This window comes from Penicillium chermesinum (genome assembly GCF_028974085.1).
Source record: "Penicillium chermesinum strain IBT 19713 chromosome Unknown utg000005l:1.0-4115287.0:1.0-4118363.0, whole genome shotgun sequence".
NCBI classification, from domain to species: Eukaryota; Fungi; Ascomycota; class Eurotiomycetes; order Eurotiales; family Aspergillaceae; genus Penicillium; species Penicillium chermesinum.
Genome location: NW_026695315.1, coordinates 1,854,106 through 1,867,115, shown reverse-complemented (window position 1 = coordinate 1,867,115; position 13,010 = coordinate 1,854,106). Strand labels below are relative to the sequence as shown.

At 53.6% G+C, this 13,010-nt stretch overlaps 5 protein-coding genes across 5 annotated transcripts; 3 read left to right on the top strand and 2 right to left on the bottom strand.

Annotated features, from left to right (window-relative positions):
* Positions 1–86: 86 nt before the first annotated feature.
* N7468_006867 (uncharacterized protein) lies at positions 87–1,018 on the bottom strand (the record flags this gene model as incomplete). The annotated part of the gene is made up of 2 exons (XM_058476163.1): positions 87–733; positions 883–1,018. 2 exons carry the CDS (start codon positions 1,016–1,018, stop codon positions 87–89), a joined length of 783 nt encoding a protein of 260 aa, XP_058329053.1.
* Positions 1,019–2,010: 992 nt separating this feature from the next.
* On the top strand, positions 2,011–6,202 carry N7468_006866 (C2 domain protein; the record flags this gene model as incomplete). The annotated part of the gene is made up of 6 exons (XM_058476162.1): positions 2,011–2,042; positions 2,232–2,652; positions 2,702–2,737; positions 2,796–3,170; positions 3,224–4,711; positions 4,772–6,202. 6 exons carry the CDS (start codon positions 2,011–2,013, stop codon positions 6,200–6,202), a joined length of 3,783 nt encoding a protein of 1,260 aa, XP_058329052.1.
* A 1,347-nt stretch (positions 6,203–7,549) lies between these two features.
* On the top strand, positions 7,550–8,487 carry N7468_006865 (uncharacterized protein; the record flags this gene model as incomplete). The annotated part of the gene is given in 2 exon segments (XM_058476161.1): positions 7,550–7,963; positions 7,981–8,487. The coding sequence occupies 2 exon segments, from the start codon at positions 7,550–7,552 to the stop codon at positions 8,485–8,487; spliced, it is 921 nt and encodes a 306-aa protein (XP_058329051.1).
* Positions 8,488–9,377: 890 nt separating this feature from the next.
* On the bottom strand, positions 9,378–11,117 carry N7468_006864 (acyl-CoA dehydrogenase family protein; the record flags this gene model as incomplete). The annotated part of the gene is made up of 2 exons (XM_058476160.1): positions 9,378–10,612; positions 11,111–11,117. 2 exons carry the CDS (start codon positions 11,115–11,117, stop codon positions 9,378–9,380), a joined length of 1,242 nt encoding a protein of 413 aa, XP_058329050.1.
* A 123-nt stretch (positions 11,118–11,240) lies between these two features.
* On the top strand, positions 11,241–12,857 carry N7468_006863 (CaiB/BaiF CoA transferase family protein; the record flags this gene model as incomplete). Its single annotated transcript, XM_058476159.1, has 6 exons — positions 11,241–11,426; positions 11,472–11,543; positions 11,601–11,776; positions 11,831–11,928; positions 11,981–12,655; positions 12,715–12,857. 6 exons carry the CDS (start codon positions 11,241–11,243, stop codon positions 12,855–12,857), a joined length of 1,350 nt encoding a protein of 449 aa, XP_058329049.1.
* Between the last annotated feature and the right edge of the window lie 153 nt (positions 12,858–13,010).

Sequence of the window (13,010 nt, the reverse complement as noted above, 5' to 3'; positions counted from 1 at the left end):
AGATGCAATGCTATTCTTTAATGATGCTTGTTTGGGATACATTTTCTCGTGTCGTAGGTTAGATACATGGAAACATGAAGTGGTGACTATGCCTGGAGTGCGATATCTTCCCATCCATTCGTCCACCAGGTAGCGGCACCCAACACAAACAGAACAATCATGGCGTCTCCGATGACTCCCCTGAAGCTACTAAAAGCTGATCGAATCCCGAACGGCCCGCCTAGTAATAGCTTCGTAGTGAACAAGATGAATTCGCCCGTCTGGAAAATGATATATGGGTTCTGAGCCGTCGCTGGTTTTGGACGCGGAAATCCGAACAGTGCCACCGAGGTTCTCACGAGCCAAACTACGTAGATGGCCATACCGAGGGCGAAAACAAGGTGGATGCCCTTCCAGAGGCGGACGCTCTTCGGGTCCTCCTGGGGCTCTGAGAATGCATCACCGACCCATTTGGCCAGGAAAGGCGGCACGCCGAGCGACGTCGCAATAGATGCAAGTTTTGAGGATGGCACGGCTGGTTCGGCTCCCGGAGGGGAGTTCGGGTTTCCGGGCACGCCCTCGAGGAGCGAACTCAAGAGTTTTGCGGTCGGGTCCTCGGTCTCGTTCTCCCCCTGTTGACCTCGTGCCGCTTCTGGCGCAGCCTGTCGGAGTAGAGCTCGGAAGGCCTCTTGCTGGGCTTGAATGGCTTCGGTGGACTCTCGGTCTCGCTGAGAGGGAGCTTGGGTGTGCGGTGCTGGGGATGGAGAGGGGGACGGCGGGCTGGGGAGATGGAGAGGCATCTTCACGAGCTATTAAAGGGTATAGTAGTCAGCATCAAAAGTCAGATCTGCATGGGTTCGGTCGAGTGAGAATAAAAGGCTTTCCCACAGGGGCTTGGCGCACCTGATTGCGGAGTGCGACCGCTCAAGCTGGTGATTTTATCGAGACGTGCTGAGCCACCCGCCTTGATTTTGGCCTCACGTCGCTCACGGCGTTCACGCGCAGCTCGCTGTGCGGGGGACTCCTCTGCAGTTGACATCCTTACGGCGCAAGTGAGGCTGAAACGAGGGTAACGAAGTTGGAAAAGCGTGGGCGATGGTGGTGCAAACGCGGGTGACGTTGAGATGCGGAAGGGGGAGTTTGGGCCCCCAGCGATTAGGACAATAGCCGCACCCCATTCCTACGCCCTCTACTACTTTTTTTACTACTTTTTTTTAACTGGCCGTGGACTTCTTGCATGAGAAGTTTCTCATGAAGAGGTCCCTACCGGTTTGCAGTCCTTACGGCAAGATATCGTGAAGCATTAGCCAGGGATATCCCTCAGGGTTGCCTACAAAGTGGACATCTGTGTGGAAGGGCCGATCAGCCCCACGAATGTGTATCATGACATCTTCATCGCTACACGACAGGAATCAAGGCGAGGCAATGCTTGTACTACCAATAAACACCAGCTAGCGCAACGGGATCCTCTTGCCGTGAATACTCACTTTTGACCTCGTCCAATGGAGTCGAACGAAGCGATCTGGGGTAGTTCGCTAGTTCCGCCGATCCATGCGATCGGTTTTCGCCAATTCTGTACCATGATCGCCTCGATATGACGATCGAAATACACCAGAGGTTAACTCTGCCTTAGGCTGTAGAGACCGCTGGTTATCGAGTTCGTTCTTGTGGTTCGTGCTCATATATTGGGCTTGAGGTGACATCATCGAAGCAGCTGTTCCTCAGTCATAGCCGGTTTAGGTACCCTAAATATCGGCATCGAAACCAGGTCAACTCCCCCTCACTGCGGCCTCTATGCAGGGCATATACCGTCAAATGGCACATAGCTTTTGAATTCAGTGTGCGTAGATTGATTCAGGTTGGAGGAGGTAGAAACGTCGCACGGATCTCCATAAGCCGAGACTCCCGACACAGCTACAGTATAGCCAGTGACAACTCACGAAGCACGGTGGAGAAAAATGACAGAATCTGTATGGTCCACACGATGCAGATAAACAAGCAAAGTACGGATCAGATTGCATTGGCATCGTCATGTCGATTCCCGGGTTGAGCCCACCGATGACGTAGTTCCGGGGAGAGCTTCTGGGCCCATCTGTTCGCCCATACTATCTACATAATTTCTCCTCCGCGTCTTGGATGATATTCATACCATTTGCAATTGACTGATGGGACAACCCCCCGACTGCAATCTGCTGTGAAGCCACATTATCGACACCCACGCATTACCCTCATTACCAGTCTCCCATCCCGAGCCTGAAGCGTGATCGACAGCAGAACCTCCAGGCAGTATGGCTTCCAAGAATCAGGAGCCCCCCCTCGCCCAAGGCGCACCATGTCGGAGAGCATTGGAGCGGTGCGAATCCTGTTCCGACTGTCCAGAAATTCATCGAGCGCCTGGACCATGAAAAGAAAGAGCGAGACCGGCAGATCGATGAAGACGATAGAAAGCGGACCGAGGCCGAGAGGCAACAGAAATCCGCAAACAAGGGCAAGAAGTCAGGGCAGAAACCTGAGGGAAGTGAAGCTGAAGGGAAGGAGGGAGACGCTGTCACGCACAAACCCCGCGAGGTTTCCCAGCATAAGATCCGTACCGTGACCGACCCGACTACTGGAAAGGATATTGGAGTAGAGGATCAAGATGAGACATCAATGGAAGCTGTCAAAAACCCTATGGTCAGTCACCTTTTCCCAGAGCCCGAAATTCTTGTTAACCGTGATATAGTTGACTGTTCCTAATGCCAACCTCGACAAGCCAACCGTGAGCATATGAGAACCAACATAACTCTTTTTTTTTCAACATACTGACTGTAGTGAAGGACGTTAAAACAAGCCCCGACCAAGAACTCGATGAATATAAGGAGAAACAAGATATCACGGCCCCTCCCGACCCTGTGGCCGAGGGCACAACGTCGGATGTCCCTATCCGCGGCGAGAAGACGAACGTTCTCTTCCACCCAACGCCTACCATCTCGTACCAACCCATGTTCCAACAACTAGAATCCCGAGCCCGAGCACTGTGTATCGCTATTCCTTGCGCAATTGTCGTCCTAGGTAAATTTTTTGGCGGTTCTCTTTGGGGTCTGATCCCGCTGGCTGCATGTATCACCAGTGGAGTATGGATGTGGATGCAGCAAGTTATCTCGAGCGGAAAGAACATGGAATGGAGCAGTGAACAGCTTCGTGGGCAAATGGTATGTAATAGACTGGATTATGAACTGATCAATGCTAATCACGAGAAATCAAGGCTACTGCGAACCTCTTGCCGGAGTCAGTTGAATGGATGAACTCTTTCCTTGGTGTTGTATGGGGCCTTATGAACCCTGACATGCTATCTCCAGTGGCCGACACCATCGAGGATGTCATGCAAGCATCCGCTCCGAAGGTGGTCGAGAACGTGCGGATCGCAGAGATCGATCAAGGGAACAATCCCTTTCGCATCCTGAGCATGCGTGCCCTCCCAGATGAACATGTTCAGAACCTGAAAGATAACATCCACGAGGAAAATCTCAAAAACAAGGATCCGCAGGAAGCCGCAGCCGCCGAAGAGGGAGGAAGCTATTACAATATGGAAGCCTCATTTGCCTACCATGCCAAGCCAACCTCTCAGTCAACTTCTTCGAAGGCCGAGAATATGCACATGCGGCTTGTCTTTTATCTGGGTATTCGCGGTCTGTTCGGTGTGCCATTCCCGGTTTTCGTGGAATTGACAGAGCTGGTTGGCACCGTCCGCCTGCGTTTCCAGATGATGCCAGAGCCCCCATTCATGAAAGATGTCACCTTCAGTTTGGTTGGTATTCCCCATGTGCGAGCCGGTTGTATGCCGATGCTGCAGCGGGGTGTGAACATCCTCAATCTGCCTCTGATCTCCAACTTCGTCAACTATGCCATTGGGGCCGCCTGCTCCATGTTTGCTGCTCCAAAGTCCATGACGATGGATCTGAGTATGATGCTCAAAGGCGACGACATCCACAAGGATACTTTGGCATTAGGTGTCATGTGGGTTCGCATTCACCGCGCTATTGGACTGAGCAAACAAGATCGCCGGGGTAGTGAGGGTGGTGGCAGTGATCCATACATCAACCTTTCCTTCTCTAAATACGGAAAGCCTATGTACTGTACCCGAGTGATTACTGATGATCTCAACCCCGTGTGGGAGGAGACGGCCGCGCTGCTCGTGACCCCCGAACTCATCAAGGCGGATGAAAACCTCAGCATCGAGCTTTGGGACTCGGACCGAAACACCGCTGACGATATCGTCGGCAAGGTCGAAATGCCAATCCGGGAAATGCTCCAGCACCCCGGCCGCATGTACCCGCAGGTTTCCAAGTTGCAGGGCATGCAAGAGGGAAGTGAGATGCCGGGCCAGCTGCACTGGGAAGTGGGGTACTTTGGAAAGCCTAAGCTCCGACCCGAGCTGCGGACCGATGGCATGAAGAAGGATCTTCCTGAGAATTTCAAGGGCGACCCGAAATTTGAGGATGAGAAGGGCACGATCCAAAATGAACAGGAAGATGCGGTTGTCCACACCCCGCCTGATCCACTCTGGCCCAGTGGGATTGTCCATATCGTTGTACACCAGATTGTGAATCTTCAATTCGAAAATATCAAGGGCAGCGATGGCAATCGCCGAGGCAAGGAATACGAGCCCGCGAAGCCGTATGGTGAAAACAGAGAGGAAGTGGGTGAACATCTACCTACCAGTTACTGCAAAATCTCTCTCAACGACCAACTGGTAAGAACCACCTTGGAAGGAGCTCGTATCATTCTTGATCGTAGACTAACTGTCACCCAGATTTACCGCACCCGTCCCAAGGCCGTCAGCTCTAAGCCAATCTTCAATGCCGGTACCGAGCGTTTTGTGCGCGATTGGAGGTCGGCCGTCGTGACAGTCACCGTCCGGGATCAGCGATATCGCGAGCACGACCCCATTCTAGGCGTTGTGCCTATCAAACTGTCTGACCTCCTCCAGACCAGTTCCCAGGTGACACGATGGTACCCACTCGACGGTGGTATCGGGTTTGGCCGTATGCGCATCTCAATTTTGTTTCGTCATGTCGAGACCAAGCTGCCACCAAACATGTTGGGCTGGGATGTTGGCACCTTCGAGTTCATCTCGGATAAGATCGAAGCCAAGGGGTATGGACGTGTAGCCAAGATCAAGACGCGCACCGGTGGAAGCACTGGGAAGATCCCTCGGGCCAAGGGCCGCCTTGACGGCCGCGACGCGATCTATGATACGTCAGATGAGAATCTCCGCGATGGCCTCCGGCTGCCTGTGAAGTATCGCTACCGCTCGCCTGTGGTCTTTGAGTTCCACAACCAGGGCAAGCGGGGCGCCGCAGCGTATGCTGTCTTGTGGCTGCAACACCTCGTCGACAACGAAGACACCGACATCGACCTCCCAATCTGGACAACCAAGATGGGCGCCCGTCTGACCCAGAACTATGTTACCGAAAAGAACTGGCGTGCGAAGGAGGTTCCTGGGCTCGAAGACCTCCAGGAAGTCGGCCGCCTGCAATTCCGCTGTCGCTTCTCGCCGGGCATTGACGAATCTCACGAGCGCTTCGTGGTTGACAATGACTCTCGCGAGTCTTTCGAGACCTGGGAGGCATGTCGGGACGAGGGTGTCAGATCCCAGACCGTCGCTGCCGAGGTTCCACCCGAGGTGCTCCAGAAGCATGAGCAGTCCCTCGTCGAGGGTCGCGACGTCTTGAAGCAAGCCGATCCGGCCGAGCGACGGCGCTGGATTGATCGCGAAGGAAACGACTGGAGTGGTGCCTTCGGCCACGATCCTCGCGCGTACACAGATGAGATGGGGCGCAAGATCGCCGAACCTGGCCGAGATGAACCAGCCCACGATCCTGTGGTGCCTCCACCACTCAAGAGTCAGGCTTCCACCAAGCCTAGCGTTGATGGGAAGGACCGGGAACAGGATGACACCAGTGACTCCGAAAACTCATCCGAAGAAGAGGATTCGTCCTCTGGTCCCTCTGTCGTCAGTGGGAGTGGGGCGGCCTCTTCATCGCAGACGAACTCTGCCCAGAACGACCGGGCAAACCGACGCAGCGAACAGCGACAGCAACGTGGACTGATGCAGTGGCGGCCTGCGCGCAATGCAGCATTTGCCAAGGACGAAGCTAAGTTTGCCTTGAACAAAATGAAGAAGAAGATCGGTGTTAGCGGTTTGACAGGACGCGAGCCAGATGTTGAGACAGAAACCTAGAGCCGACCACACTTAGGACAAGGCGGGTGTGTATATCCAATGTTGATGAGTTATGAAACATGTTTTGGGATATAATTTACTAGTATATACGAAACATTCCAAATTTGAATCGGTCGCTAGTCTTGTCTTTCTCTGTGCGATTGTTTTTTTTTAGTATGGTTATGAGATGGCAGATAGGAGACTCCGGCCTTCAGAATCAGTCAGGTTGAAACTTGGAGGAGCACTAAGCAAAGTAAGCATAGGTTTGGCCCGTGGAGCCCCCCCCCGCGATCTCTGCGCCTTTTCAAACAAGGGGCCATGTTCGAACGGGCTTCGATCGTCCGGGTTGTTTTGGGCTACGAGAACAAGAGCGGGTTCCGCCTACACTAGTCAGTAGTTACTAGGCCTCAGGCTCTCAACTGTCGCGGCGATATGGCTTTGACCTTCGCCATTGACTCCGGCGAATGACATAATTTGCTGACAGGGATTGGTAGGAATGATCCACATTCCTGGAATGAGGATTGGCGCAGGATGCCCGTTGTTTAGTGCGAGATACGACGATCGGCGTTAGACACACCAGACCATGTTAGGGCCAGAAGGCAGTCTCAGCTTCCTCGGAATCGTTGCGGAATATTTGCACGCCTTCTAAAGTGAAAGGACCTTTTCATGTTCTACCCATGTTCTGAATGAGACAAAGGACATCTATAAGGGCCCAGACAAAAATAACCGGGGCAGAACTTGCCTTCGGCTCCACCAGGCGCACGAGGCGGATCTTTTTATAGAAGCGCCTGCAGCCACTCACGCTGCTTCTCGCAGCCAACGCCAGGTGGACTTTCGCCGCCAAGATTGCTCGTGGGAGGGGAAAGAGGCAGGACGCTTGGGATATTCGATCAAAGAATAATCAGCTCCTCCAAACGAGTTTTTTGCCCCCCCTCCTCCCCCCTCTCCAGATGCCCCACTAACCATCGGGCTCGCTGATTCTAAAATCTGCTAAATCTGCTAAATCGGACTTTGGGGCCCCGCGGGCACCTGGACCAGGCCGATCCCCATCTCCGCTGGGATGTGGCGTCGATAGTTAGCTTGACGGGGAGGAAAAAAAATTTTATGGATTCATAATTAGCATGACCTCCGAATCACGGCCAGAGTAGCCGATCTCTTTAAATATAACGTCCCCTTCGACAGGGATCGTCCAGTGTTGGCATGTTGCTCTGAGCGGGGAATCTCTGGAAAATAACCAACCTTGGGACCTCTTCCCCGGCGCCTATTCTTAGTGCACACCCCGCTCGAGTATATCCTCCCACCAACTCCCCGGTGGAATGCTTCGTGTCTCTCCTTCCTACCTCTGACATGCTCTGCTCACCCTCCACGATGTCCTGTCTCTCGGGTGATCGAACTATAACCTCTCGCCCCAAATTGACACTACAAACCACTGCCCTTCCACGCACTTTTGGCTCGTCGACGACGGGCCTTTCGCTGCCCTTTACTGCTGGAGCGGCCGCGTCGCCTACGGTTCGCAACACCTTCCAGAATGCCTACGATGTCCCATCTCCGTCCTCTGCATCCATCTCCCCCAAGGGTTCTCACCGACTTTCGCATAAACCCATTTCTCCTTATCTCTCAAATCCGAGCAACCCCAACCAAAGCCAAAATAACCACCCGCGCCCCTATCAACAGCCGTTAGGCGTGCGCAGCATCTTGCGCAACTCCCCACTCGACGCCGCAAGACGTTCTGGGTCAGTCTCGGCGGGAGCTAGTGGACCCGCCGGCGCAGGCGTTCGCCGGGTCTTCTTCCTGCCAAGAAACAAGTAACCTACCGTCCCCAACTGGAAGAGGAGATTCGCACTGTCCACTACACGGCGCAGCATATTGATTTGATCGAGGCTGTGCAAGACACGGCTGCCCCAGGACCCCATGATCTTCCCGACCCCACCGACTCAGACACCGAGTCATCGGTGTCAGCATCAGACTCCAGCACGTCAGAGGATGGGAGCTCTGACGACGGATCCAAGGATCCGTCCTCGTCCAAAATAAAGCGCAAGCGGAGGCGCTCCATCCGCGCAGATCGGCAGGTTAGGGCCGTTGCCCTGCTCGACGGATTAGACTCGGACTCATTCGCTTCAAATACGCCGCCGACGCCGCATCAGGGCCGTGAGAAACGGCGCAGGGAGTGGAAGTGGACCTTGGGGCCTCTGGATCACAGCCCCGTGAGTCTTGCTTCTTCCACGACCACGCCGGAATCCTTGTCAGCCTCGTCGGCGTGCACCTTGGACGAGGTCCGATCGGAGCCCCAGCAGGCCGACCAATAATACCCGCCGTGGCTTACACCTGTACTACGTTTGGCTCTTTTGTCTTTTTTTTTTATCATGCATAACGGTGCATATAGCAGTCATGATTTATGTTCCATCGCATAGAGGCGCAGGGCGGTTACTGTCGAGGCTTGTTGTTTAATTAGCGAATTATCATCCCGGTCCCTCGGGCGCTTCCATTCTCGGTCACACTCTAATAGCAATAATCCAACCAACACACCCTTTCTTTTGGGTCTTTTACCAAACCAATTTGACTCAACGGATATTGCTATATTAAGACAGCCTTTGCCGCCATATTGACTGTGGCGCATGCCTCCACCTGGGCAGGGACCTGGGTCAGATGGGAAATTGCTTGCACTAGATACGATGCAGCGTTCATACACGCTCTCTGACCGGGGGAGATGAACATGTCAGCAATAAAGCGACACCCGTGGACCGATCCGTGAGAGGAATAAGAAGGAAATAATGCCGTCATCCTGCTTGATCAGAAGCCCCAAGCCTCTTTCATATGCACAGGATTCGCCCTGGCGCACCTTTCTATTTTAGCGCTAGCGCTCGGGCTCGCCGCGACATAATCGCCAGAGGATCGAACGCCTCTCAACGTCATCCCAACCAGAGATTCCAGATATGAGGGGGGCCAAAAATACCAGGTCTTTGTTCCGAATCCACATCCTGGTCAAGGGCATCGTTTTTCTTTTTCCACGATTAGCTCAACTATGCAATTCAAAAGTCTCCGAGCCGCGAGGAACATCCCGGACGGGACAGAAACCCCGTGCTGAGCACATAGAAGCTAGTTGTACACAGAGGTCTTTTTTTTCTTCTCTTTTTTTGCTGAATTTTTTTCCACCGCGACTAGGGCCGCTCCAATCCAATCCAGCAAAATCCTCCCTTCAAAAGGACTTAGGCAGCCCAAGCACCCGCTCTCCAATATAATTGCAGATCATCTCGCGGCTAACAGGCGCAATCCGGGGAATCAACACCTCCCGCAAATACCGCTCCACATGATACTCCCTCGCATACCCCATCCCGCCATGCGTCATGACCGCCCGCTCGCACGCCTGGAAGGCCGCCTCCGCAGCCAGATACTTCGCCGCGTTGGCATACTCGCCCGCGGTGTACCCGGCATCGTACATGCGCGCGGCGTGGTAGATCATCAGCCGTGCGGCCTCCAGCTGCATCCAGCTCTCCGCGAGCGGGTGCTGGATGCCCTGGTTCATGCCGATGGGGCGGCCGAAGACGGTGCGGTCGGACGCGTAGAGGGCGGCGCGCCGGAGCGCGGCGTAGCCCAGGCCGAGGGCTTCAGCGGCGATGAGGATTCGTTCGGCGTTCATGCCGTGCAGGATGGTTTTGAAGCCGTCGTTTTCGCGGCCGACGAGGTCCGAAGCGGGCACACGCCAGTTTTCGAAGAAAAGGGAGTTGGTGTCGACGGCTGCGCGGCCCATTTTGGGGATCTCGGTGATTTGGACGGCGGAGGGGTCGAGGTCGGTGTAGAAGAGAGAGAGGCCGTGGGACGGCTTCGTTACTTCGGAGAGCGGCGTTGTGCGGACGAGGATGAGGATTTTCTGGGCGTTTTGGGCGGTTGATATCCAGATTTTCTGGCCGGTGAGGAGGTACGAGTCGCCGTCTTTTTTGGCTTGGGACTGTAGTCGAAGGGTGTCGAGGCCTGTGTTAGGCTCTGTGACGCCAAAGCACGCTCGTTCCTTTCCCGCTATTAAGGGCTTCAACCAGCGGGCTTTTTGTTCGGCGGTGCCGAACTTGACGACGGGCTCTAAGCCGAAGATATTCATGTGCACGGAGGAGGCAGCTGTCATGCCTCCGCCGGACTCGGAGATGGTTTGCATCATCACGGCGGCTTCGCTGATTCCTAGCTCTGAGCCTCCATATTCCTGTGGCATGCAAATGCCCAGCCAGCCATTGTCGGCTAGTGAGCGATGGAGATCGGTGGGGAACTCCTTAGATTCGTCGAGTTTTCGCCAGTACTCGTCTGGGTACTTGGCGCAGATTTTGGAAATCGCTTCCCGGACCGTCCGCTGGGAATCTGTGAGGTCGGTATCGTAATTCTGGAGGTATTCAGTAGCGCGAGCATGGATCTTTCGAGAGCTTCTCTTGGCGTCAACAGGCGTTGCTCGGGTGAGTGCTCGTGGGCGTGCGCATTGCCAGACATGGCGCGGCTTGTAAGAGTGAGTGGTCGTCGCATGGTTAGGGGGGGGGGTTATCCTACCAAGAGACCTCGTTGATATAAGACCATTTTGCAGGGGAATTCGTCGGATGAAGAGCCAAAGGAATTGACCAACCGTTTATAGAAGGCGAGCCTGTGCAGATTCAATTCTGAAGGCAAGATTTGAACCCGTCAATGCTTATAGTTGAGGTCCACAGCATCCCCGCAATGCTGGGGACTCTCGGCGATGGTCGGTGATCAACAGGGGGGGTGGTTTCCCCGCACTATGTGCTACCCTTCTAGCACGTAAAGTTCTGCACAATTCTGCCACACTTATAAGGATTTGGCTGCGCAATTTGGACACTAAATTGCCAACGTATTCAAGCTTGGCCTTCTGAGACCAACCTGCTTGTAATACTAGTCAGTCTCTTGGGTTGCAACTGATGAAAAGGTATCCTGGCATACCGAGCATTGCCGAGGGTAAGAAGCGACGGCTATTCCTCGAAGTCGGCTTTATTCCAAGCACGGAGTAAAGAGTAAAGATTGGGGCAAGTCATTGTCTGCTATTCAAATTCCACCAGGACATTAGGATCAAATGATCTTCCCAATGCTAGGTCTACTCCGCACCAGTTCAAGGCTTCGCCCGTCTTCCCATCTACCCACAACCTTCGAATATTCTACTATTCAGCATGTGCGAAAGACCCATACCCAATATCCTCCGAGAAAGAATACGGGTACATTGCAGGGATTGAGGGTGCTAGATCTTACGCGGGTGCTAGCTGTAAGACGCTATACCTATAAGTCGAACCTTTCTAATCGCCCTTAGGGTCCATTCTGTAGCCAGATCCTAGCCGACTACGGCGCCGATGTGATCAAAGTGGAGCAGCCTCAAAGCGGGGTGAGTATTTCGTCTCTTTGCCGGAGAACCAGGAATATCTTACAAGAGGTGCCATAGGACGATACTCGACTGTGGCGAGAGGACGGAGAAGAGAAGTTCTGGAAGCCCGACGCCTCCAGGACGTCTCTCTACTTCAACACCATCAATAGGAACAAACGATCTATTTCTCTGAATCTGAAACATCCTGATGGAAGAAAGATCGCGCTTGATCTCGCCAAGACTTCGGATGTTGTGTACGATGCTTGGCACCCCCAACCGCGGTAGCAGATTGCCTGACCAGCTTCTAGGATCGAGAATTTTATCCCCGGGAAACTTGATAAGCTAGGGCTGGGGTTTGAGGACCTGAAAAAGGTCAATCCATCGATTATCCTCGCCAGTATATCCGGTCAGCAGCCGCGGCACATGTACTGCTTGCATGCAACGCTAACATCCAAAAGGATATGGTGGCGATGGCCCCTACGCGCAGAGAGCCGGATATGATGTTATCGGAGCCGCAGAGGGCGGCTTGCTTCACATTACAGGGGAAGCAGATGGACCCCCGACGAAACCTGGAGTTGGATTGATGGACATGTGCACGGGGCTCTATGTTCACGGCGCCATATTATCCGCCCTCTATGCAAGAGACCGAACAGGCCAGGGTCAAAAGATCGAAGCATCGCTATTTGAAACCACAGTCTCAATCATGTCCAATGTGGGAATGTCGTGGATGAACCTATCGAAAGAAGCCCAGCGCTGGGGCACCGGACATCCGACCATTGTTCCATACGAAGCATTCAAAACGAAGGATTCGTATCTCGTTGCCGGGGCTGTGAATGATAGGCAGTTCAAGATCTTTTGTGAGCGGGTGGGTATCGAGGAACTCATACGTGATCCACGGTTCAGGGACAACAATAGCCGGATCAAGCACAGGGCGGCTCTGAAGCCCATTTTAGACAAGGCCTTCTCTCTCAGGACAACTAAAGAGTGGGAGGCTGTTTTCGAAGGAAGTGGAATGCCGTATGGGCCGATCAATAATCTAGAGAATGTCTTCTCCCACCCTCAGACTATTGCAAGAGATATGGTACAGACTATTAAGCAGCCTGCAGCCACTGCGGGAGAGATCAAGGTTATTGGTACGTATTCTGGACAGCAGTCATAGGGATCGAAAGCTGATCATTCTCATGCTGCTCAGGTTCGCCAGTCAAATTCAGCCATTCACAACCTACAATTCGAGAATGCCCGCCGTCACTTGGCCAACATACAGAGGAAATACTGAGCGAGCAGGGGTTTAGTGATACCGAGGTCTCCCTGTTACGCAGAAGCGGTGTTATTTAGGTGATGTGCACTGGAGGCGCAATTGTCTGAGTACTGCCTAGTTACTCGTCAGGAGCAAAAGCAGGTCAAATGATATATGATAGATGTGATCCAAGACTCTACTACAGGCAGGCTTTCTGCCTTTTGAATACCCGAGACCTACATGAAAAGACA